The sequence below is a fragment of the Pan paniscus genome, chromosome 9 (assembly GCF_029289425.2).
Source record: "Pan paniscus chromosome 9, NHGRI_mPanPan1-v2.0_pri, whole genome shotgun sequence".
Lineage (NCBI taxonomy): Eukaryota > Metazoa > Chordata > Mammalia > Primates > Hominidae > Pan > Pan paniscus.
Genome location: NC_073258.2, coordinates 94,258,535 through 94,285,204, shown reverse-complemented (window position 1 = coordinate 94,285,204; position 26,670 = coordinate 94,258,535). Strand labels below are relative to the sequence as shown.

Here is a 26,670-nt window from a genome sequence, read left to right as displayed (position 1 = left end):
CACTTGATCATGGTGGATAAGCTTTTTGATGTGCTGCTGGATTTGGTTTGCCAGTATTTTATTGAGGATTTTTGCATCAATGTTCATCAAGGATATTGGTCTAAAATTCTCTTTTTTGGTTGTGTCTCTGCCAGGCTTTGGTATCAGGATGATGCTGGCCTCATAAAATGAGTTAGGGAGGATTCCCTCTTTTTCTATTGATTGGAATGGTTTCAGAAGGAAGGGTACCAGCTCCTCCTTGTACCTTTGGTAGAATTCAGCTGTGAATCCATCTGGTCCTGGACCTTTTTTGGTTGGTAAGCTATTGATTATTGCCACAATTTCAGAGCCTGTTTTTTATTTTATTTTTATTTTATTTTATTATTTTTTTTGAAGGTATTTTGTTTATTTTTATTTTTTTCCCAGAAAATGGAAAACATGAGAAGGAAAATTTCTCATGCCAACATAAAGAGTAAAGAAGTCCAACTGTTGACATAAACACAAACAGTAATAGTTCTTTATACAGTACTTTGCAGTTCTTGAAAAACTTTAATATATTTAATCTCCTTTAAAACTTGAAACTACTCCTTAAAATGCCCCTTGAGATCGATTTCATCTCTGGAAACGGAAATGAGAAAGGCTAAATACCTTGTGCAAAGTCATGCAACTCATAGTTGGTGGTGCCTAGAAAATAAAACTAGGTGGTTTGACCCATTTCAATGTCAGCACCAGGGGAGGCAAAAGTGACTCCACTTTGAATGCTAATCTGCCATGTTGACTTCTGATTAGCCCCATGACTGCCTCCTGGTTTTCACTTTATTAATGTTTACTTCAACTAGCATAAGAACAAAGCAACCTTGATGCTATCATACAAAGTACAGGCTATGACACACAGCACATTCTTGCCTGTTCTGGAAGGTTGCCTTTAATTGTCTTGCTGAAGAGCGCATCTGCTTTCCTGAAGCTGTATAAGCCTTGGGTCTGAGCAGTAGCAGTGTGGGGATCTGCCTGTCTTGCTGCTATCCAAGGCCACAGTTCTGTCTTTTTTTTTTTTTTTTTATTATACTTTAAGTTTTAGGGTACATGTGCACAATGTGCAGGTTAGTTACATATGTATACATGTGACATGCTGGTGCACTGCACCCACTAACTCGTCATCTAGCATTAGGTATATCTCCCATTGCTATCCCTCCCCCCTCCCGCCACCCCACAACAGTCCCCAGAGTGTGATGTTCCCCTTCCTGTGTCCATGTGTTCTCATTGTTCAATTCCCACCTATGAGTGAGAATACGCGGTGTTTGGTTTTTTGTTCTTGCGATAGTTTACTGAGAATGATGATTTCCAACTTCATCCATATCCCTACAAAGGACATGAACTCATCATTTTTTATGGCTGCATAGTATTCCACGATGTATATGTGCCACATTTTCTTAATCCAGTCTATCATTGTTGGACATTTGGGTTGGTTCCAAGTCTTTGCTATTTTGAATAGTGCCGCAATAAACATACGTGTGCATGTGTCTTTATAGCAGCATGATTTATAGTCCTTTGGGTATATACCCAGTAATGGGATGGCTGGGTCAAATGGTATTTCTAGTTCTAGATCCCTGAGGAATCGCCACACTGACTTCCACAATGGTTGAACTAGTTTACAGTCCCACCAACAGTGTAAAAGTGTTACTATTTCTCCATATCCTCTCCAGCACCTGTTGTTTCCTGACTTTTTAATGATTGGCATTCTAACTGGTGTGAGATGATATCTCATTGTGGTTTTGATTTGCATTTCTCTGATGGCCAGTGATAGCATTTTTTCATGTGTTTTTTGGCTGCATAAATGTCTTCTTTTGAGAAGTGTCGTTCATGTCCTTTGCCCACTTTTTGATGGGGTTGTTTGTTTTTTTCTTGTAAATTTGTTTGAGTTCATTGTAGATTCTGGATATTAGCCCTTTGTCAGATGAGTAGGTTGCAAAAATTTTCTCCCATTTTGTAGGTTGCCTGTTCGGTCTGATGGTAGTTTCTTTTGCTGTGTAGAAGCTCTTTAGTTTAATTAGATCCCATTTGTCAATTTTGGCTTTTGTTGCCATTGCTTTTGGTGTTTTAGACATGAAGTCCTTGCCCGTGCCTATGTCCTGAATGGTAATGCCTAGGTTTTCTTCTACAGTTTTTATGGTTTTAGGTCTACCGTTTAAGTCTTTAATCCATCTTGAATTGATTTTTGTATAAGGTGTAAGGAAGGGATCCAGTTTCAGCTTTCTACGTATGGCTAGCCAGTTTTCCCAGCACCATTTATTAAATAGGGAATCCTTTCCCCATTGCTTGTTTTTCTCAGGTTTGTCAAAGATCAGATAGTTGTAGATATGCGGCATTATTTCTGAGGGCTCTGTTCTGTTCCATTGATCTATATTCCTGTTTTGGTACCAGTACCATGCTGTTTTGGTTACTGTAGCCTTGTAGTATAGTTTGAAGTCAGGTAGCATGATGCCTCCAGCTTTGTTCTTTTGGCTTAGGATTGACTTGGCAATGCAGGCTCTTTTTTGGTTCCATATGAACTTTAAAGTAGTTTCTTCCAATTTTTTGAAGAAAGTCATTGGTAGCTTGATGGGGATGGCACTGAATCTATAAATTACCTTGGGCAGTATGGCCATTTTCATGATATTGATTCTTCCTACCCATGAGCATGGAATGTTCTTCCATTTGTTTGTATCCTCTTTTATTTCATTGAGCAGTGGTTTGTAGTTCTCCCTGAAGTGGTCCTTCACTTCCCTTGTAAGTTGGATTCCTAGGTATTTTATTATCTTTGAAGCAATTGTGAATGGGAGTTCACTCATGATTTGGCTCTCTGTTTGTCTGTTATTAGTGTATAAGAATGCTTGTGATTTTTGCACATTGATTTTGTATCCTGAGACTTTGCTGAAGTTGCTTATCAACTTAAGGAGATTTTGGGCTGAGACAATGGGGTTTTCTTGATATACAATCATGTCATCTGCAAACAGGGACAATTTGACTTCTTCTTTTCCTAATTGAATACCCTTTATTTCCTTCTCCTGCCTAATTGCCCTGGCCAGAACTTCCAACACTATGTTGCATAGGAGTGGTGAGAGAGGGCATCCCTGTCTTGTGGCAGTTTTCAAAGGGAATGCTTCCAGTTTTTGCCCATTCCGTATGATATTGGCTATGAGTTTGTCATAGATAGCTCTTATTATTTTGAGATACGTCCCATGAATGCCTAATTTATTGAGAGTTTTTAGCATGAAGTGTTGTTGAATTTTGTCAAAGGCTTTTTCTGAATCTATTGAGATAATCATGTGGTTTTTGTCTTTGGTCCTGTTTGTATGCTGCATTACATTTATTGATTTGTGTATATTGAACCAGCCTTGCATCCCAGGGATGAAGCCCACTCGATCATGGTGGATAAGCTTTTTGATGTGCTGCTGGATTTGGTTTGCCAGTATTTTATTGAGGATTTTTGCATCAATGTTTATCAAGGATATTGGTCTAAAATTCTCTTTTTTGGTTGTGTCTCTGCCAGGCTTTGGTATCAGGATGATGCTGGCCTCAGAAAATGAGTTAGGGAGGATTCCCTCTTTTTCTATTGATTGGAATAGTTTCAGAAGGAATAGTACCAGTTCCTCCTTGTACCTCTGGTAGAGTTCGGCTGTGAATCCATCTGGTCCTGGACTCTTTTTGGTTGGTAAGCTATTGATTATTGCCACAATTTCAGATCCTGTTATTGGTCTATTCAGAGATTCAACTTCTTCCTGGTTTAGTCTTGGGAGAGTGTATGTGTCGAGGAATTTATCCATTTCTGGATTTTCTAGTTTATTTGCGCAGAGGTGTTTGTAGTATTCTCTGATGGTAGTTTGTATTTCTGTGGGATCGGTGGTGATATCCCCTTTATCATTTTTTATTGCATCTATTTGATTCTTCTCTCTTTTTTTCTTTATTAGTCTTGTTAGCAGTCTATCAATTTTGTTGATCCTTTCAAAAAACCAGCTCCTGGATTCATTAATTTTTTGAAGGGTTTTTTGTGTCTCTATTTCCTTCAGTTCTGCTCTGATTTTGGTTATTTCTTGCCTTCTGCTAGCTTTTGCAAGTGTTTGCTCTGAGCAAGGACAACTCTTATACAGTACTTGAGATATTCATTGGCTCCTACAGGAAAATAGTTTGGTGGTACCTACTAAAGCTGACCATATTCATATCCTATGACCTCGGTATTCCATTTTAGGTATGTATACCCAGTGGAAATGTATATACACATGCACCAAAAGACTCATAAAAGAATTTTTTGGCAGCAGTATTTGTAATAGCCCCAAATTGGAAATGACTCAAATGTCCATCCATAGTAGAATGAATGAATGAATTTTATTGTCATTGAATGTGGTATTTATATCCCATAGATTAGTATAGAGAAACAAAAATAAACTACAGCTGTATAAAACAATACGGGTGATGATGAATCTAAAAAACAAGGTTGAGAAAAAGAAGCCAGAAACAAAATAATATATATCATATGATATCATTTATATAAATTTTACAAGTTGGCAAAACAAATCGATAATGCTAAAAGTCAGGATAGTGGTTATGTTGGGGGCAAGCAGAAGTAGAGACTGGAAGGGAACATGAGTGGGGCTTCTGGAGTGCTGGGGATGTCTGATCATTACTTGGGTGGTAGTTACATTCCCTTTGTGATAACTCATCAAGCTGTCCATTTATGATTTGTACCTGTGTCTGCACTTATGGCAGAGTCAATAGAAAAGATGTTTTAAACCAGTCCAAAAGATCACTGTAGCTCTTTAAAATATACAGATCCTTGAGGACTCATGGAATATTGAAGGGTGAGTCCCAAGCACTCGCATTTTTTTAAAAAAACACCATCTCCAGTAGTTCTGGCCTGCATTAGAGGTTAATAATCATTGACTGAAACACTTTATGAAATATTATGGATATCTTTTCCTTCTGCAGATAGGTATGGCCAAATGACTCGCAGACCCATCTTGGAGTCCTATTCAAGGAGTGAGATTAAAAACAAACGAACTACTATGTACGTCAGTTTATTGACATCAGTGTAAGAGTAAAGCAATAACCCATTAAAGAAAAAAAAAGCCCACAACCAGCAACTCACCAGTGGGAATACATCATCATCACTAACCAAAGGACTTGTCATTTCTTTGGCTTGAAATGTCAAAGGTGGCAAGGGAGGCGTTGTACTTCTGTTTGGCTCACAGTCATGACTAAGTCTAAAAGAGAAGAAATGGTTGTTGTTGTTGCTATCAAGGACACATGTTTATTTATGTAGCTAAGGATTTTAATCTCTCAGATGTCTAAGTAGGGGGAAAGCACAACAAAATGTTTGGGCTTGTTACCTGGGTGTTTCTTTGAATATGACTTTCCTGATGAATAATTTCTATTTCATTTAAAGGACTTAGAATGATTAAAAATGAAGCAGAAAACTTAACAACTGTTAAAAATATTTTGCGATCCTTATTGCCTATATTGCTTCCCTTTCTGTGTTATACTTTTCTATGTCTTTGTCATTTATTTTAATAATGTAAAACAGTTTGAGAAAAGTCTCCAAACAGGTAATTACACTGTTGCCCTTGACAGTTCTAAATAGATACTCTTTTCCTATTCTCTTTTACACTTAACCTCACTGGCTTTCTTAACAGAATTATACTATTTTTTATGCTAAACAAGTCTTTTATTTTATTTATTTATTTATTAATTTATTTTGAGACAGAGCCTTGCTCTGTCGCCTAGGCTGGAGTGCAGTGGCGTGATCGCAGCTCACTGCAACCTCCACCTCCCAGGTTCAAGAGACTCTCCTGTCTCCTGAGTAGCTGGGATTATAGGCGCCCGCCACCACGCCAGGGTAATTTTCTGTATTTTTAGTAGAGATGGGGCTTCACCATGTTAGCCAGGATGGTCTCGATCTCCTGACCTTGTGATTCGCCTGCGTTGGCCTCCCAAAGTGCTGGGATTACAGGCATGAGTCACCGTGCGCCCAGCCAACAAGTCTTTGAATAACTCTAATTTCTATAGATTTTGATAATTTAAAACATGCTTTCAATTTACACCATCTCCTAAGCTCCTCCAGTTACTAGTTGTGTGATCTTGAGCAGGTAACTTTATCTCTCTGTGATTTTAATTTTCTCACTTATAAAAGGGTTGTTATGAGAGTTGAATGATTAATATATGTAAAACACTTAGAAAACAATGCCTGGCACATAGTAAATGTTTAGTAAAGATTAGGTATTATTATTATTAAACTAATCTGATCTTCAAAATAACCCTAATACGCTGGATACTATCCACAGATGAGGAGACTAAGATTTAAAAGTTCAATTATTCGTCTAATTATTTACTTTTTAAATCAGAATAAATTGCTAGGAAGTGATGTCTTTAGATTTTGGACTCAAATCCAGATTTTCTTGACTTAAAAAACCCCACTATTTCATTGAAAGTCATATAGCATGGAATTTGTTTGTGCTAAAACATAGGTTAGAAAATGAGACTGAAAACAATAACATTGAGATTTTGAATTTTGGTTTGTTGACTAAGCAAATGAATAAGAAAACATGTAACAAACCAATTTATCCTAAAGTTTTACAAAAAAGGTCCTGAAAGTATGGGCTGTTTGGGATTAAATAAATATCTTTCATGAAACTGAGGTTTAGATGTAATAAAATCATCAAAGAGGCTGGGCGCAGTGGCTCACGCCTGTAATCCCAGCACTTTGAGAGGCTGAGGCAGGCGGATCACGAGGTCAGGAGATCGAGACCATCTCGGCTAACATGGTGAAACCCCGTCGCTACTAAAAATACAAAAAAATTAGCCTGGCGTGATGGCGGGCGCCTGTAGTCCCAGCTACTCAGGAGGCTGAGGCAGGAGAATGGCGTGAACCTGGGAGGCGGAGCTTGCAGTGAGCCGAGATTGCGCCACTGCACTCCAGCCTGGGCGACAGAGCGAGACTCCGTCTCAAAAAAAAAAAAAAAAAAAAAAAAAAAAAAAAAAAAAAAAAAAAAATCATCAAAGACCATCAAAACGAAAATCCCTTCAATTTGAAATTATTGATTTTTACTAATGGTTCAAATTCTCCACAGGTATTGATTAGCCCTTTTCAAAGCCTTCATAGTTTAATTTAACCTAGTTAAAAATTTTTTCACATTACTTTTCTCTGGTCTTATCCAAAGACTATCTAATTTACAGACTTGTTTCTTATTATACAAATCATATTTTCAAAGCTATGCATACAAATAGCAATAAAAGTTAAGTGAGGCATCTGTAAATTAGTACACAAAAACAAATACAACATGTTTTCCATTTTTGCTTATCTTGAGATATATCTTTTTTTTACTCATTCTCCCAAACTATAATTACCATGGAAACAGAACAGCAAATTAAACTGAAATAACATGGTTTATGATGTGCACCATAAGATGAAACATCTCACAATTCAAGTAGAATTATAACATTTGCATAGTATATCTGCATATAATCTTTAGCTGAACCTTTTGAGTGAGGTTACTATCTATACTTCAAAGCACGGTGAAAAAAAATTAGTAGCGATTCAAGAAGTATATATCTCTCTGTTATCTCACAGAGATTTCAGGCAAAGTATTATTTGTGCTAAATTATCTAAATAATTATCTTAGTTATCCATTTTGCTTTGGATGTACAGATAAAGTTTTATGGTGTTAATTACTAACATTTATATAGGGACATTCTTTTTAGTGTAAGATCAATAAAATGTAGAGACGACATTATGAAGTAAAGTACTTTTGTTTTAAATCACCTTTATATCTGACAAGTTCTTCTTCAAGAATACAGCTATTCAAATACTTCATAAAACCACCTTGCATAAAGTGCTATGCATATCAATTTAAAAGCTATCTTAAAAATGATTTTGGAAGGCTTTTAATATCCTCTCACAAGCTGATCTGTTCAATGATCTTTTCCACAGGCCTATTCCAAGGCTGCTGCGTGGTTTCACCAGGATAGCAGGCCCCAGTTGCTTTGCTGGGGAACAGAACTCTGTCCACTTGAGACTTGAGTCAACACTTCACAATTTTCAGCTTTGTTGGACATGTACATCCAGTCCTGTCCCTCCATTAATATTCCCCTTGGCCATAGGATAATGTCCTTAGCATGGAGCAAGATTCCTTCTTTACCTTTTTTCCAGCCTCACCTTCCAACACTCCACTAAACTCCCTATTCCATGAACTGCTCATTGTTTCCTGTACTAGAACTGTCAACCTATGTTTTGCTCCTTATTGAGCAAAACCACAGTACAAACATTCTCAGATTCAGGCTTCTAGATGTCTATTCATTCCTTGACAAGAGATCTTGTGAGTGGTTATTACAAACCTGCTGACTGTGGTTTTTTAGTATTAGAAACTCTTAATTTATTAGCTAGACTTGAAGCCATTTTAATGATTGTTTGACTGCTAAAATCTGTCTAGTACATTATACAACTTTTAAAACCATAAATTCATTTTTAAGTATGTGTCTTATATAGAGATAAAACTCCATTTATTACAAAATTGATTTGTCACTAAAATTAGTTACATATTAATAGCTCTGGATACCACTACTCCAAATTAGCTTGTAAATTATCCTGAAACTTCAAAACTCTAACTTTTAAAAACAATATTTAAAACATCCACACCAAATTCAATCACCTCTCACTCATATTTTTTAAGAAAGTGCTAAGTAGCTGTCTTACTGGAAAGCAAATGCTTTAGAATATCCTAAAATGCTTCACATTTTAAGTGAGTGAGCATTAAAAACAACAAAACTGAGTTGCTTCAGAGTGAATAAAAGGTTAAGAATGTATTATATAAGTCTTCCTCAGTTAAAAGTAAGAATTGCCTTAAAATTAGACTATGGATCTTAACATTTTGTGGAACATTTTCTTCATACATTTTTATGTAAACGCTTTTTCCTTCCTCAAATACTTTAACAAGACCTCACTGCATTAGCCATTGATATGTAAAGATACTTTGTATGTTTTTGATTAATTTATGCCTAACAAATATACATACATAGTTTTTTACTGTTTCACTTCACTGAGCTGTGTTGTGAGGGAAAAAAAGATGATTTCATTTTTCAGTTGCTAGCATTAACAGAGAGATATCTGCTTTGCAGCTCTTCACTGGTGAGTTCACAGTGTCCTTGCATCTCAACAACTCTTTCCCCACAGTAGGATTTACATGGTAATAATTTATTCAGAACATTTGAAATACTGTTTCTTTTAAAAAACAGGTCACTGGAAAACACTGAAATCAGACAAGGCATTAAAACAAATTTAATGAAACTTTCAACAAATGAAACTGGCAGGACACAGGGCTTTGCAGCAGGAATAGCAGCCTAAACTGCTTATTAGGATAATCTCCTGCTGAGCATTTTACCTCTTATGTTGCTTTTTGTGTCCCCTACTGTCTTGTTTTTGTTAGATACTTTTAACACATTCTGTACTGCCTGACAAAGAGAAAAAAGGGGGCAACCCAAACAATAAAAATACTTTCTAAAAATAATAAAAGGCAGAGTAACTGTCTTTTTGTTTAAATAACAACACCTGGTATCTCCATCTAAAGCTTTCAAAGTTATTCTCAACTAGCACGAACAGGAAATAGTGTTCTGTACCCAGTGGGTGCTCAATACAGATCAGTGACTAACATACGCAGGTGACCCTTTATAGTGTCTTCATGGGCTTGCTTTTCTCTCGCAATGAGGCAACTATATACAGTACATGGGAGTCATAATTTGACCAATGGAGAATGAATCCATAAGTACTCTGTAAAGCTTATTTATTCCATATTAGAACATATGTTCTTACACCAAAATCAGGATTACACTCCTTTGGACAGATCTTCACATGGACACATTCACCAGAGAACTGGTCCATGGCCATGCCCAGCGACCTCTTTCATCCTTCCTACACTGCTTTTATCCTGCTGCTGCTGTCACTACCAACACCCCACCACAGCACCCCACCATGATGCTTTTTAGGGATGGCAGTCAGTCCTCCTTCATTTGCTTCTTTACCTGAAAAGCGGTTATTAATTTGGTACTTTTGAATGGTTACTGTTTCCTGCATGGGGCTACAGTATATCCTTCTAATATACACATGGCTGAGGTGCTGAAAGTAGGACGGGGCTGTACTATACCCATAAGAATGTTGAACATCTGTTTTATATTGAACTTTTTTTTTAATATATCCCATGGACTTACGGATTTATCTACCTGTAGAGCTGAGTATGCTTACTTAAAAAGATGAGTCTGGCACCACCTCTCCCCCACAGAACTATCTTTGAGGCTATGTCAGATTCAGCCATTTGTCTATTTGCCCAAATATACTTTTTATGTACCATAAGTTGTGGGAGAAATATTATTATAAATACTAACAATTTTGTTAGTAATAATGGTTAACATTTATGGAACTACAAGTTGTGTATGGTTTTTCTCCTATAATCCTTACGAAAATCTTACAATTATTAACCTTGTTTGTCAGATAGAAAATCGAGGGTGACAAAGGTTAAGAAAATTTTCCAGGGCTGTGAATATTATTTCTGTTATGTAACAACAAAATAGAAGGTTTTTCATGCTAACTATTATGAGCTTATGAGCAAATGTTGCAATGAAGTTGGGTCTGGACCTACTAATCTGCCGTTTCTTGGCACTATGAAATGAAATAATAAATTGATATCAAATATGTCTGGGGAGTGCTGCATACAATATCCCTTGTTGGACAATCACAGTGTAAGTTAACATATTAATGGCTCTGAGAAATATTGTATAAAATAAACTTGCTTATTTTGTTCAGCATTTTCCAAGTTTGGGAAAACAGTAAAAGGCTTTCAGAGACTTATGACTCCATAAATCTTTTATTAAAATTGAATAAATTAGCCTATTTTTATGCTTGATAGATTTTAATTTTGAATAAGACCTTTTACAGAGTATGGGAATAATGTGCACAGCAGATAATGATTTTCCATACACTTCTCTTCATTTGGAGAAAACCTCTTATACATCCATAGATTCCTTCTCTACAAAATGACCAATAATTTGTTGCCACTGCTAGAATGTCAATAGAAAGTGTATCTATTGGCTGGGTGTGGTGGCTCACGCCTGTAATCCCAGCACTTTGGGAGGCTGAGGTGGGTGGATCACTTGCGGTCAGGAGTTAGAGACCAGCCTGGCCAACATAGTGAAACCTTGTCTCTACTAAAAATACGAAAATTATCCGGGTGTAGTGGCGGGGGCCTGTAGTCCCAGTTACTTGGGAGGTTGAGGCATGAGAATTACTTGAACCCAGGAGGCAGAGGTTGGAGTGAGCCGAGATCACACCACTGCACTCCAGCCTGGGCGACAGAGCGAGACTCCATCTCAAAACAAACAAACAAACCCCAAAAAACAAAAACAACAAAAAAAGAAAGTGTATCTATTATTGAAGGTAGGTGAAAAGTGACATGTTCCTACATTTTCTATTTTGTTTGAACAATATACCTATTAAAATCTAGTTTTCTCTGTTCCCATGACATCAAAAGTAAAATTACTTATCTGTATGTTTTGTATACCACCTCAGCTTCCAAAAAGATCTGAGATGACTAACAAACTAAAATCCACTGTAACACTCCACGCATTTCAAATCGACACAATTTCTTATAAAGCAATGTATCTAGCCTACATTATCTACTAATCTACTGCATTATCATTATAAATTTTAAACCACAGAAGAGAAAGTGTATAAAGTTATAATTTGAATTCTTTAAAAATAAATTTTAATTACATGTTTTTAAACTTATGCCCTTATATAATGGAGCCAGCATACCTCTCTTCATTTTTTTCCACTTTTATTTGGCTTTGATAGGCATATCTTCCTGTTTCTTCATAGGTGTTTTGATTAGTCCAGGTTGATTTTCCATTGACATGAAGTTTTGCAAGATCATTTCGGAGCCTTTCATTCTCATATTGCAGTTTATTAATAGATGTATGCCTTGACTGTTCCCTGTTAGTGAGGTCCATACTCTAGAGAATAAAATAAACTATCATTGAATAAACTGCCCCTTATAAGTAATGCATATTTTCTGTGTGTTTGGAGACTTGTGCTGGAAAGGCCCTTTCATTTGAGCCAAGTGATGTGGCTGTGCTCTTGCTCACTTTCTAAATGCTCCTTTCCACCCCCTCACCTCCTCACAACAAGCAGATACCCAGAGGTAGCTGTTGTGGAACACATTTGCAATGATGTATGTATTGCATCATCCCCACTGTTGGATGGTGCAATACATACAATATTGCTCATGCCCCAAAACAGAAAAGGTTTACTCTATGCATTATTGCTCTCTGTATCTATTTAGGTTGGTGCAAAAGTAATTGCAGTTTTGCCATTGAAAGTAATGGCAAAAACCGCAATTACTTTTGCACCAACCTAACAGAACAAATTAGCTAGATTTCAAGTTTTTTTGTGTTCATAGAATATACCTTCTAGTGTTGATTAATAATGGAACTGGAAATAACATGCATTTAAATTTTAAAAGAATTTTCTTCTGATTAAGATGGGCATGTATTAATATATGGGCACATAAAATCATATATATGTCATTATAGAAAATATAAGGTATTAAGAACAAAATAAATATTCCATACTACCAACACTCAGTGATAACTGCTATTAACAGTTATATTTATATCTTTCTAGTCTTTTTCCTACCAGTAGAAAATACAATATCAACATAAAATATCAATATAATTATAATGTATGGCTACTTAGAAAATTATAATCAATATACAGTCATGTGCTGTTTAATTATGGGGACACATTCTGAAAAATGCGACATCAGCTGATTTCATCATGTGATCATACAGTGTGTCTACACAAACCTAGATGGTATAGCCTACTACACACGTAGGCTGTAAGGTAAAGCCTATTGTTTCTAGGCTACAAACTTGTATAAGTATTTGTGTATCTGAACATACCTAAACATAGAAATATTATAATCTTTTGGGACCACTGTCCTAATATGCAGTCCATTGTTGACTAAAACATTGCTATGCAGTACACGACTGTATAAATATCAATAGGAAATATAATATAGTCAGTATAAAATATAACATATGCATACTTACAACATTGTAACTATAGTTACAAAACTGTAATGTATAAAATGCAGTAAAATTTTGGAAACTATTTTCCCTTTAACATTGTATATTCTTAAAAAATAAGATTTTTAATGACTGCATCGGTCGAGGTACAAATAAATTCATTTAACCATTCTTCTATTGTTGAATTCAGTTTTTTTTTTCAAAATAATTAACACTGTGTTGATTTCCTTATACATAAATCTTGTTCTATATTTCTTTAGCTAGAGTCCAAGAAGTGGGATCACTGGGTTAAATTGTGTGAATGTTGTTGAAGACCTTGATTTAAAAATGTCCAGCCCCCTCCCCTATAAATCTTATACATTTCAATCTCATAAATACCCACCACTAATGTATTAAGGAGCCTGTGTTACTACACTCACAACATTCAATATTACCATTTCGTTAAATTTGCCAACTTGATAGATAAAAATAGTAACTTTTATTTAGCTATTAGTGAAGTAGAATATATATGTTTCCTGGCAAATTTTACTCTATCTTTTGTCAATTGTCTATTTGTGTCCTTAACTTATTTTTTCATTAGGGTGTCTGTGTTATTTGTATCCTTAGCTTATTTTCTCATTAGGGTGTCTGTGTTTTTCTTACTAATTTGAAGGAATTTTTTTTACATTAGGTGTACTAATCCTAAGTTACTGTTTCTTAAGTTAGTTGAAAATATGTTTTCCATGTGATTTTAAGTTTTAATTTTAGTGTGTGATATATTTTATACAGAAAGTTTTTTAAAATTTTTATTTAATGAAATCTGTCAGTCTTTTTCCCTTGTGACTTCTTCCTTGCTTTTATATTTTTTCTTTTCATCCTAAAAGCTAATATTCACTTGTATTTTCTTCTATTTGTTTTATAATTTCATTATTTTACATTTAATTATTTAGTTATTTGGTATTAATTTTGTACAAAATGAGAAAAGACTTAAAGTTAGTAATTATTGTAATTGTTCTAACCACATATTGATGAAAATATCTATTCTCCACTGTTGGATGATTCAGCAAATTATATACTAAATTAATATAGATTGCGGTCTGATTCCAGATCATTCCATCTTACTGATCTTACAGTTGAGATTGTGCCAGTTCTACACAGTTCTGAGCAATGTATCTTCCTTATGAAGTTTCACTACCTGGTAGGAGACACTCAATTTTAGTGTGTCCTCAGAATAGAATATGAAGCATGTCTAAATTACAAAATGAGAGGTTTAGAGTAAGAATAAAGATTAGCTGAGGCCATTTCAATTAAACATAAGAAGTTTCCTAGGGAGTATCTAAACTTTTCACAGAATTTTAAAAAATAGGATATATTCTCACAATAAAAACTCATGAAAAATGCTCTAAATGATTTTACACAGTTCTTTCTACTCCTCAGATTCGAATATACGTGAGTTGTGTAGCTGCTGTTTAAACAATAGTTCTATGTTTTCAAAACGGTAATATTTTAGCATACAAAAATAACCTGAGTAAAACATCTTTTTCGAAGCTCCAAATATCTATGGTTCAAAGTCTATAAAACAATGAATGATTACAGCTTAGAACTAAGTTCCTAAGCTTAAAGCTTTGAGTGCCTTTCATAAAGGCATCCCATAAAATCATCCTAAGTTTTGTAAAATTTTTGACTAATTGCACATTGAAAATTATTTACATACTATCATATTAGTATCAATAGTAATAAATAAGTGCAGAAATACATACATATTAGGTATTAAAATGTTTACATATTTCATTTTTTGCTTCAAAGGCCAAATCTGCTTACTACATTTTCCGCTTACTACCTATTATGGAGGTTTAGTAAATATGTAGCAAAGTCTCATTTTTGAATGGAAGAAAATGCTTCAGGAGGGCAAACTTTTCCACAAATCAATACAGGGAAGGTTATATGCTTCTAAAGCTACTGACCAAGGTGCTCTTTGAAAAAGGAAGGCCATTGAAGGTATTTCTCTGCTTATTAAGCTCTGCCTTTAGGATTTCTCAACATTTATTCTTTTTGAGAGGCATAAATGCAGATAAAAGAGCAATCTGTAGTCTCTTGCTTTAGAAGATAAAGGAGTGCTTATTCTAAAATTAGAGTAGATTTGTGATAAAAATAAAGGAGGCAGGGTCTTATAAATTTTTTCCCTCCATAAGGAAAAATAACCATATGGGCAGACCTGGTTGAAAAGGGTTGAGAATAAGACTCAAAATTTGACTCTTAATAAGATATCTACCAGTCAAAGTACAGAATTCTTGATGGTCGGCTGCTTAGTTAAAATTTTGTTTAAGCTTTTCCTATAAAATTAGATTTAATCTGTGATTATTTTTTATCCAATGTTGGTTTAAAGTAATTAAGAATGATAATAATGATTTTTAAAACCCTGCAATTTCCTAAATGTACCATAATTAAATAAGTGTTGTGAGCATGAACTAAAAGAATTACACAGGTAATGTATTTGCATGTTTTACATTTAAGAGTACATTTTCCTTTACAAAACCCTTTTTTGGGTCCCTCTCATTTAATTTAATATTTTTCTTAAATGCATTTCTAATGATTTCAGGAATATATCCACCCCCACCTCTTGTGTTTCTAATGGATTCTTTTTACGCATTTACTCAACTTTTGTTTTCTTTCAAAATTTTAGAGTTTGATAGTTTTAATCCATTTCTTTATTCTTGAAATGGCAAAACCTCCTGGTGCTCATTTACTTCAACAGATTAGGATGAGGCTGGCTTAATTACTGAAGTGTCTAAATAATATTTTGCATGTATGGTTTTTCTTCTTACTTACGCATATTTAACAGTAACAATTATGCTAAAAAAGCATTTTGACAGAAAGACTGGCTTTAATGATGTTTTGTAGTTGGTATGTTAATTTTCAGTATGTAAATGGATGTTTTAATCATTATAAGGGTACTAATTTTTTATGTTACTATTTTATTTAGAAAACTTTACGGATGGTGAAAAGCAAATTAGTCCTCTTAAAAATTACCACAGATTCTGAGTTCTAATTAAATCTGATTTTATTACAACTTTCTTAAATAAAAGAAAAATTAATAATACAATTGAAGGACTAAGTAAATATGGCATTAAAAAACCTACGACGATAAGCTTGATTATTTGTTAGCTACCCAAGAGCAGAATAAGAGAAAACCCTTCACTTTTCTCCACTATTCTATGTCCCTCACTGACACCCAGGAAACCTTAGATACCAGGTAGTTAGTCCCATCAGTACATTCCCCAAATGGGAGCTGCATAACCCCATGCATTCCTAGAACTGGGTGGCTGCCTGTGGTAAACTTTCATTCTCTAAGTGGAAATGAGCAGGCAGCTTCATAGGTAGTCAAGCAGAAAGATTCTCAAAGCTATAATTGGTTAGAAATAACCAACCTGAAGATCAGTAATTTCCTTGTAGAAAGGAAAAAGTTATTATTTTAATATTTTCCAAACAGCACATATTTTAGAAGACAAAAATAATATGCAAATATCTTGTTTCTGTTGCCTGACGTAAAATTTCAGCACCAATTATTTAATTTTATATTTATGCATTCCAATTATTTCAGAAAGAATTAACTAATTATGGATTTTTTCCTAATTATGAAATTTTAATATATACTAGATATGATAAAGTTTTCTTCATTTCAATAAATTTTCTTCATTGAGAAAGGATAACCAAATAAAACAGCAGAAAGAGAAAATTAAGTGATGAAACTAAAAATAATAAAATTAAGAAAAATGTATGAAAAGAATAATAAATCCAAAAGCCAATATTTTTAAATGCGAATAAAATAAATCACTTGTGAGTCAGAGTTAAGACAAAAAATAGAGAGCATGCTAAACTATACAAGCTTAGGAATAAGAAAGGAATTATAAACAGAATATAGAAGAGATAAAAAGAACTGTAGGACATTACTACCTTTAGTAATAATAAAACAAGTTGAAACTGATTTCCTAGAAAAATACAAATTACCGAAATAACCTACAAAGTACTTCTAAGTAGTAGTTGTGAAACTTGGATATACCAAGTACTCTAAAAGAGAGTGGAAAAATAATTGAATATTTACCAGGTCCAGTTTCACAGCTAAATTCTTGCTAACCTTTAAAGAACTGATACTTCCAATATTACTTAAACTATTCTAAACAACTCATACAGTTCTCAATTTATATTATAAATATAACCTTAAAACAAGTAGAAAAAGAACCATATACAAGTCTCATTTATACACACAGATTTTAAGTTCTTCTTTTATTGATCCACAATAGATGTATTTTCAGAGTACATAGGATAAATTAGTACATTTAAATAATTTGTAGAGATCAAATCAGTGTACTTGAGGTATCATCACCTTAAATATTTGTCTTTTCTTTATGCTAGAAACAAAATTATTCTCTTTTGGCTATTTTGAAATGTATAATAGATCATACATGTATGTTACCTAGTGTTGAACAATAGGTAATATTTCCAAACACTATACTTGTACCCGTTAACCAACTTCTCTTCATTCTCCCTTCCTCCCTATCCTTCTTAGCCTCTGGTAACCACCAATTTACTTTCTATCTTCATAAGATCCACATTTTCAGCTCCCACATATGAGTGAGAACATGCAATATTTGTCTTTCTGTGCTTCGCTTATTTCACTTAACATAATGACCTCTAGCAGTTTCATCCATTTGCTACAACTGACAGGATTTTATTTTTTATTTTTTCTGGCTGAATAATATTCCATTGTGTATATATACCACATTTCTTAATCCATTCGTCCACTGATAAGCACTTAAGTTGATTCTACATTTTGACTATTGAAAATAATGCTGCAATAAACACAGGAGTGCAGGTATCTCTTTTATATATTGATTCCTTTCTTTTGGATATATACCCAGTAGTGGAATTGCTGGACCATATCATAGTTTTAGTTTTAGTTTTTTGAGGAAACTTTATACTGTTCTCCATAGGTGCTATACTAATTTACATTCCCACCAACAGTGTATGAGGGTTCCCCTTTGTCCAAATCCTTGCCAGCATCCATTATTACCTGTCTTTTTAAATAAAAGTCATTTTAACTGGAATGTGATGATATCTGATTGCGGTTTTGATTTGCGTTTCTCTGATGATTAGTGATACTGAATTTTTTTTTCATATACCTGTTGGCCATCTGTATGTCTTCTTTTGAGAAATGTCTATTCAGATCTTTTGGCCATTATTAAATCAAATTTTTTTTTTTACTATTGAGTTTTTTGAGCTCCTTATATATTTTGGTTATTAATTCCTTGTCATATGGATAGTTTGCAAATATTTTCTTGCATTCTGTGGGTCATCTTTTCACTTTGTTGATTCTTTTCTTTGCTGTGCAGAAGCTTTTCAGCTTGATATGATCCCACTTACCTATTTTTCCTTTGATTGCCTGTATTTTTGAGATCTTACACAAAAAAATCTTTGCTCAGACTAAAGTCATGGAGTATTTCCCTAATGTCTTCTTTTAGTAGTTTCATAGTTTCCTGTCTTAGATTTCAGTCTTCAATCAATTTTTATTTGATTTTTGTTTGGTGAGAGATAGGAGTCTAGTTTTATTCTTCTACACGTAATTACCAGTTTTCCCAGCACCACTTATTGAAGAGGCTGTCCTTTCCCTATTGTATATTCTTGAAAATACATTATTTTCAATATATCTAATTTTAGTCATTCTAGTGGGTGTGAAGTGGTATCTCATTGTGGTTATCGAAGATTAATTGGCTGTAAATGCATTGGTTTATATCTGGGTTCTCTATTCTGTTCCATTGGTCTATGTGTCTGTTTTTATGCCAGTCCCATGTTGATTTGGTTACTATAGCTTTGTAGTATATTTTGAAGTCAGGTAGTATACTGTCTCCATCTTTGTTCTTTCTACTTAGGATTTCTTTGGCTATTCAGGGTCTTCTGTGTTTGCATATAAATTTTAGAATAGTTGTTTTTCTATTTCTTTGAAGAATGTCATTGGCATTTTGATAGGGATCACACTGAATCTGTAAATCGCTGTGAGTAGTATTGTCATTTTAATAATATTAACTCTTCCAATACATGAGAATGGAATATCTTTCCATTTTTTCATCCTCTTCAATTTCTTTCATCAGAGATATATAGTTTTCCTTGTATATATCTTTCACTTCTTTGGTTAAATTGATTCTTAGGTATTTCATATTCTCTGTAGTTATTGTAAATGAGATTGCTTTCTTGATTTCTTTTTCAGATTATTCACTATTGACATATAAAAATGCTACTTGTTTTGGTATGTTTTTATATCCTGAAACTTTACTGAATTTGTTTATCAGTTCTAACAGTTTTTTGGTGGAGTCTTTAGGGTTTTCTAAGCATAAGATCATATCGTCTGTGAACAGGGCTCATTTGACTTCTTCCTTTCCAATTTAGATGCCCTTTTGTGTCTTTCTCTCGCCTAATTGCTCTGGCCAGGACTTCGAGTATTATGTCGAATAAAAGTGGTGAAATGGGCATCCTTATTTTATTCCAGATCTTGGAGGAAAGGCTTTCAATTCTTCCCCATTTAGTATGATGTTAGCTGTAAGTCTGTCATATATAGCCTTTATCTGCATATTTGTTTTTGGTATTCTGTGGGGGGAATGAAGCCAGCTTGCTTTCATGCCACCATTTTGAAACTGGAAGTCTGCAGATCTTCATTTCTAAATAAAATATTATCATATAGAATCCAATAGTATATCAAAATTCCTAAAATATGGCTATTATAAGTTTAGCTGTGCCACTCCCAAAAAGACATGTTGAAATCCTAACCCTCGGTACCTCAGAATGTGACCTTATTTGAAAATAGGGTCTTTATGGCATAAAAATGAGGTCACTAGGGTGGGCCCCAATCCAGTAGGACTAGCATCCTATAAAATGGGAAAATGTGGGCACAGAAACAGACACATAAGGAGAGAGGATGATGGGAAGAAGCACAGGAAGAAGACAGTGGTACAGGGAGAAATCCATATGAAGACAGAGGATTGGGCTGATGTATCTACAAGTCAAGGAATGCCAACAATTGTTGGCAAACCACCAGAATTCAGGAAGAGGCAATGAAACATTCTCTTCTACAGGTTTCAGAGAGAGCATAGCCCTGCTGACACCTTGAATTTGGACTTCAAGCCTCTAGAACTGTAAGACAATAAATTTCTGTTGTTTCAAGCCATCCAGCTTTTGGTACTTTGTTACAGCAGCCCTATCAAACTGAGACTATGACTAAAAAGGTTTATTCCAAAAACTCAAAGGTGGATCAATATTGGGGAATCTGTTAACCATAGTCTATTACACATCAATAAATTAAAAAACAAAACCCACATAACATCATATTTCCTAAAAACGCATTTGATAAAACCAGCAGCAATTCTTAATAACAACTCTAAGTAAAATAGAAAAAGATATAACTAAGACCATAAATTAAGAACAAATACATGAAACAGGAAAACTCTAAAACCACATCATTTAAAATAAAAAACTAGAAAACTTTCCAGCAAGCACTATAATTATTTAACATTTTCTTGGAGTTTTTAGCAAATGGTATATGATCAAAAAGAAAAAAAACCTACTATGAGCCATGGAAAAGAGATAAGACTATCTATTTTTGTTGATATGATTTTGTATCTCAGAAAAGCCTAAGAAACCTCTAGTAAAAAGCCTACTTAAATTAATAAGATAATTTGTATTTTTTCTATATTAACAATAAGTTCCAAGATATTGAAAAAAGGAAAATATTTTATTCATAACAGTACTAAAAATTGCAAAACACTTGGGAATAAATTTTGTTATTTATTTTATTTTTTTTTTATTTTAACAGCAAACTCATCCTTAAAAAACACCTAGGAATACATTTTAAAAGAAAAGGACATAACCTGTACAAAGAAAATGGTAAGATCTTTTTGAAAAACATAAAATATGAAGAAATGGAAAGCCATTCTTGGATGGAAAAATTTACTATAATGAAAATGCCAAATCAAAGTTAATCTATAAACTTACTTCAATTCCAAATAGGATCCAACAGGAAATTACTAGGAGAAACTAAATAAACTGAGCTTAATGTTTACATAAAAATTTAAATTTGGTTTCCATTTTATATCCCACGCAAAATAAATGGATTAAAGACTTGGATGAAAGATATAATAATCTTTGAAAAAAAACTGAAGCTATATATATTTAGAAGAAATATATATATGTATATGTATATATATATATATATATATATATATATATATATATATATCTCTCTCTCTCTCTCTCTCTCTCTCAAGAAGACCCTGTTAGTCAAGGAAGGAAACTCAGAAGCTATAAACAAAGAGATCAGTAGAAGTTTAAAGCATTTTGCATGGCCAAAAAAAGTCATAAACAAAGTTACAAACAACAGATTTGGAAAAGCATTGTTAAAAATTGACATGAGGGTGGACGGGGTGGCTCACACCTGTAATCCCAGCACTTTGGGAGGCCAAGGCTGGTGGATCACTTGAGGTCAGGAGTTCAAGACCAACCTGGCCAACATGGCTAAACCCCATCTCTACTAAAAATATATAAAAATTAGCTGGACATGGTGGCATGTGCCTGTAATCCCAGCTGCTTGGGAGGCTGAGGCAGGAGAATTGCTTGAACCCGGGAGGTGGAGGCTGCAGTGAGCCAAGATCACGCCGCTGCACTCCAGCCTGGGTGACTGAGACTCCATCTCAAAAAAAAAAAAAAAATTTTGACATGAAAAAGACAAATAAGCCAAAAGAAAAATGGGCAAAGGATATATCTAATTGATATTGGTACACATTGTCAATAAATATACAAAAATATGTTCACCTGGTACTCAGGGAAATGCAAATTAAAGAGCTATTGAGAAATTACTTTATAACCATCAGAATGACAAAAATTAAAAAGACCTATAACACCTATGCCTACAAGAATGAAATTTTAAAAGGTACTCATACAAAGATGGTAGACATATGATTTAACAATAGCTATTAAAATTAAAACACACATATCCTTTGAATTAGCAATTTTACTCCTAGGAAGCTATTCCAAGGTGTAAGTATAAGGATTTTTCTTACAGTATTGTTCATTCAGGCAAAACTCTGGAAACAGAGTGGAATAAATTATCCTTGAAATAACTATAAAAATAGTTTAATAAATTTTGATACACACCATGGAATATTATCAAGCTATTATAAAAATAAAATAGGCTTAAATTAGTTACCTTGGAAAGATTCCAAGGGATACTGTTGAGTGAACAAAAACAAGACACAGAGAAGTACGTGTTATGATTCAACTTTAAAAAGATGATAAAATCCCCAAATAGGTACTATATGACTATATGTATATATATCTGAAAAAGTTTAAAATAATACATAGCAAGTAGTTAACATGTATCATCTAGAGGAGGGGGTATAATGCGGGTAGATGAGTGGAGGAAAGAGGGAGGAGTAAAGCAAGCAGCAACAACAAAGTGACTGCACTAAAATTGCCCTTATGTAAGTTATGATTAAATTTATAAAAAATTATGTATATCTTATATGCTCATATATTTTTTCTAAGAAACTAGGAAAAATAAAAGGATGTTCATCTACTGATTTGTAGAGGTGTTCATGGACTGTCAAAAGGCAGTTTTGGAATAATGTATATATTATACATTTATTTCTGTAAAAGAACATTCAACCCATCTCCTCCTTCTGTGTGCATATGCAAGCAAAAAGTTACAGAATGCTACAACAAACACTAATTCGTTAGCACTGGATAGCTTTGGATTGGGATAGGGTTGTGGATCATTAGCTTCTTTATACATCTCTGTGTCTGCTATTTCTTAAAAACACAAAAAGGTGAACAAAGTCAAACAACTAAAGGAGCCAGAATTAGGCAGGCTCAGTGGGGGCTGTGACGACCCAGAATATACACTTAAAAACATTCAAATTGAAATGTAAAAAAAATACAAATACCATTTTGTGAGTGAAAAAAGCACTCACGGAGGCAGGATCTGATTTAACTTTTTGTGTGTTCAGCATTTAGAAATAAAAATGTCATAGATGACACACAGTTTTTTTAATGTAACAAATAGGAAAATCACTTATGCCTTACTTTTTATCCATCTGTACTCCAATCACAGGATCCATTAACCATGCCCAAAGAAGAAGACAGAATGCTTCCAGAATGTTTGCACTCTTTTGATGCTAGAATATGGACCATTATGAGAACAAGTATATAATATCACAGAAATATAGTATCATAGCTTAAGGAGGGCCAATGGAGAATGTCTAATTCAACTCCCTCATTTTATAGCTAAGGAAACTGAGGCCTAATTAAGTAATTACCATATTCATCTCTTATCCTTTCCATTCCTCATATGGTAGAAAATTATTTTAGAATTTTCTCAGAGCAAATAAATGATAAACAAGTTAACAATGATATTTCATTCATTCAATAAATAAAAATTCTCATATAAAGATCAATTTTCTATTGTTACATTAAACAATTGAAAGGGGATGCACAGAGCCTGTTTAAGTTCCTTTGTGTAAACCTATAGAGCCATTGGTTAAAACCAGTAGTCCTTATCCTGAATAATTCATTTATTTCTCCCTCTTTTAAATCAACCAACACTCATTGAACACTTACTTTATGACTGAGATGTGAGGTACTGGTGAAACAAACACCAATAAGACATGGTTCTCTGCTTGCCATCCACTGGGAAAGTGACAAGCAACAAAACAAGTCAGAACAAAATACGAACTAAATGTGGCATTCATTCTGACTGGGGTTTCAGGGGTGGCTTCGTTGAGGGGAAGATTGGCACTTGAATCAGGCCACATAGGATATAGGATTTCAAAGGCAACAGCAAGAAGAAAAGCAAGGAAATAGCATGCTTGGCATATTTGAGGGAAATGATCAGAATTGAGCCCAATCCAACCAAAGAACAAGGGAGAAAACCAGACATTCCAATGTTCTAGCCTGAGGATAAAAGTAACCTCAACTGAAGCACAAGATAATTTACCACCCAACTCCTTCATGTCTAACACACAGCAAGTGCTCAATAAATGATGTCTAGGTTAATCGTGACCAATTCAGTAATCTCTTTGTTCAATTTATTGAATGATGTCAGCATATTACCATGTATCGTCCGGGGTCTAAATCTCCCATCATTCCTTTTAGATGTGTGTTTTCAGTTCTGACAGCTTTATATTTCATATCTGAGACCTGAAATTAGCAGACAAAAGGCAAATGTAAAATTCATAATAAAAACTCACAATTCTATTAAAATTTTGTCTTGTGAATACAAATATTTTCTAAGTGTAATGAAGGGAAACACTTCTTCGGTACGATCAATAACATTCAGGTATTCTTATTTAGTTCTATCTTTGGCAGGCACCACTTTACGTCTTTTTCTGATCAATGCTAAACTACAAGCATATACTTTCAATAATGATTCATTTAGTTTTGTCCTCCAATCCCAAAATTCCATTTCTGGTTTCTATTTTCTATTGTATGCAAATTGTCACCAGAAAAAGCACATGTTAAAAGCATGTTTGAGTAACTGTCCATTAAATTTATTCAATACCTGATTAATTTTTACAGTAGGCAATACATAACTTTCATGTTTAATTTTGTTCTGATATTTCTGCCAAAATTCCATCTTTTTTAGTGACTACTTCATTTTGTCTCTCAATTTATTTTATCTTTCCCTGATTTATTCTACTTGACAGGACTTGGATGTGGTATCTGTCCTTTTACTTCTCTAGGACTCATTTCTGTATAAAACACGTGCCTTAAAAAGATTTAATTTTGTAAATTACCAATTTATGCTCATTGACAAAACCTAGAAAATGTACAAAAATATAAAGGTGAAAATAAAAATTATTCATAATCCAACTAGCCAGATCACTGTTAACACCTGTAAAATAAATATCCCTGCCTATACAGGTACAACCAAAGTGATTATCCCATCTGTGCTGTTTTCCTGTGTACTGCAACAATAAATCACGGTTTAAGGCTTACAACTGGGCAAAGGCTAAATCTTTTCTGTTTTCATAATTCACAATTTTAGTCATGTTATTTGTGAAGTGACCCTCATATGCCTAGAAAATTATTAAATGATGCTCTCAAAACCTTTAGATTTGGGGTAAAAAAGCAGATAAACCCTGTGCTCTCAATAGTAGGCCATCCATTTGATCATGAGTAAGGGATGGAGGGAATTTAAAAAATAAATAGGCAGGAAGGAAAGGAAGGATGTAGAAGTTACTTGTAGTATTTTAACAGAAGAATGTTACAATTGCTGTTTTTCCTCACGCACCATGCTGTGCATTGACTGCATGTTCAGTAAATATGAACTAATTTTCATGTTTCAACATCCATTTGTAAAAAGCCTGAAAGAAATACATGAAGTGTGGGGGAGGGGTAGGAAGTGTTGGAGAAGAGCTGGAATAGAGACTTTTTTTTTAAAGATAAAAATGTTAATGGAAGAGAAATACAGAAAAACATACTCAGGAAGAAATATTTGATTAAAGTGTACTGTGGGAGGTGATCAGAATATAGGTTACAAGAAAATGGAAAGATGAGATTTAATGAAATTGTCTTGCACTGTCATTTCCCTAGTCCTTTTTGTTGGTGACACTTTGTGTTATCTCTGAAAGGTTTTATGTAACACCACAAAGCATTTCTGTGAAGCTAGTCTCAGAAATAATACCAAGAAATGTAATGTTTTCATTAGTCAATAATGAAGGCTACTATTGGCACTGAGCAAGAATATGCCCTAGACAAGTGCTATTCTGCCTGCTTGCATACCTTTTGTTTTGCTAACATTTTTTCTTTTATTTCTAATTCCATTTTTAACTGTTTTTCCAGAAGGGCAGCTTTCTTTGTGACAGTTGCTATAGTGATCTCCTTCTGATGAAGCTCTTCTGTTAGGTCAGAGATTTCATTCCTCATTCTTTCCTGCTCAGAGTTATGGTACTCTTCCACCTGTTGGAGTTGGTTTCTTATCTGCAGCAGATAGAGACTGGAAATATTATTGAATCCTTTTATTTATAGAGTAGCTTAAAATTTTACTGGCCATGTTCAGTCCTTCTATTCTGAAACTTTGTCAGGGTCCACTTCACCCTCCTTTTCTGATCAATGCTAAATTAAAAACAGATACATATAATAATAATGACTCATTACCTTTTTTCCTTCCAATTCCAACATTTCATTTCTCACTTCTATTTTCTGTTGTATGCAAATCATCACCTATGACTGATACTACTTTGATAACCACTTTGAGAGGAAGGTAAAGAAAGTATTATCAAGCATTTTCATGGAGAAAAAAATTGGCTTTAAAATGGTTACATGATTTGCTCAAAGTCATAAAGCTAATAATCGGCAAAGCTAGGACTGGAATCTAGGACTCTTGGCTTTAAATTCAGTGCTTTTTAAAAACTAAAATAGGCTGTACTGTTTGTAACTAAACATTTGTTTCTCAGAATCACATTACAGTAAACTTCAAACAATGTCTTCATGAAAACTCATCGCTTCCCTTACTTAAGCCTCTTATTTTATGAATCTTGGCTGAGCTTCCATGTTAGAAACCTCTGGATT

General features: G+C 34.0%; 2 protein-coding genes across 6 annotated transcripts in view; one reads left to right on the top strand and one right to left on the bottom strand.

The window, feature by feature from the left end:
* The window catches only part of SMCO4 (single-pass membrane protein with coiled-coil domains 4), a 300,612-nt gene that overhangs the window by 117,456 nt on the left and 156,486 nt on the right, over positions 1–26,670 (top strand). The gene's annotated exons all lie outside the window — the stretch shown is intronic.
* Positions 1–26,670, bottom strand: part of DEUP1 (deuterosome assembly protein 1) — a 102,349-nt gene that overhangs the window by 12,258 nt on the left and 63,421 nt on the right. For 3 of the 4 annotated variants that reach the window (XM_055094759.2, XM_034933541.3, XM_003813780.5), the window contains exons 10-13: positions 25,882–26,079; positions 24,211–24,297; positions 11,810–12,006; positions 5,102–5,216 (exon numbers count right to left, since the gene is read on the bottom strand). In XM_055094759.2, the coding sequence (XP_054950734.1) occupies positions 5,102–5,216; positions 11,810–12,006; positions 24,211–24,297; positions 25,882–26,079 (597 nt within the window). Of the gene's footprint in view, positions 1–3,636; positions 4,982–5,101; positions 5,217–11,809; positions 12,007–24,210; positions 24,298–25,881; positions 26,080–26,670 lie in introns of those variants that run through there. The other variant, XM_055094760.2, reaches the window with a different exon arrangement.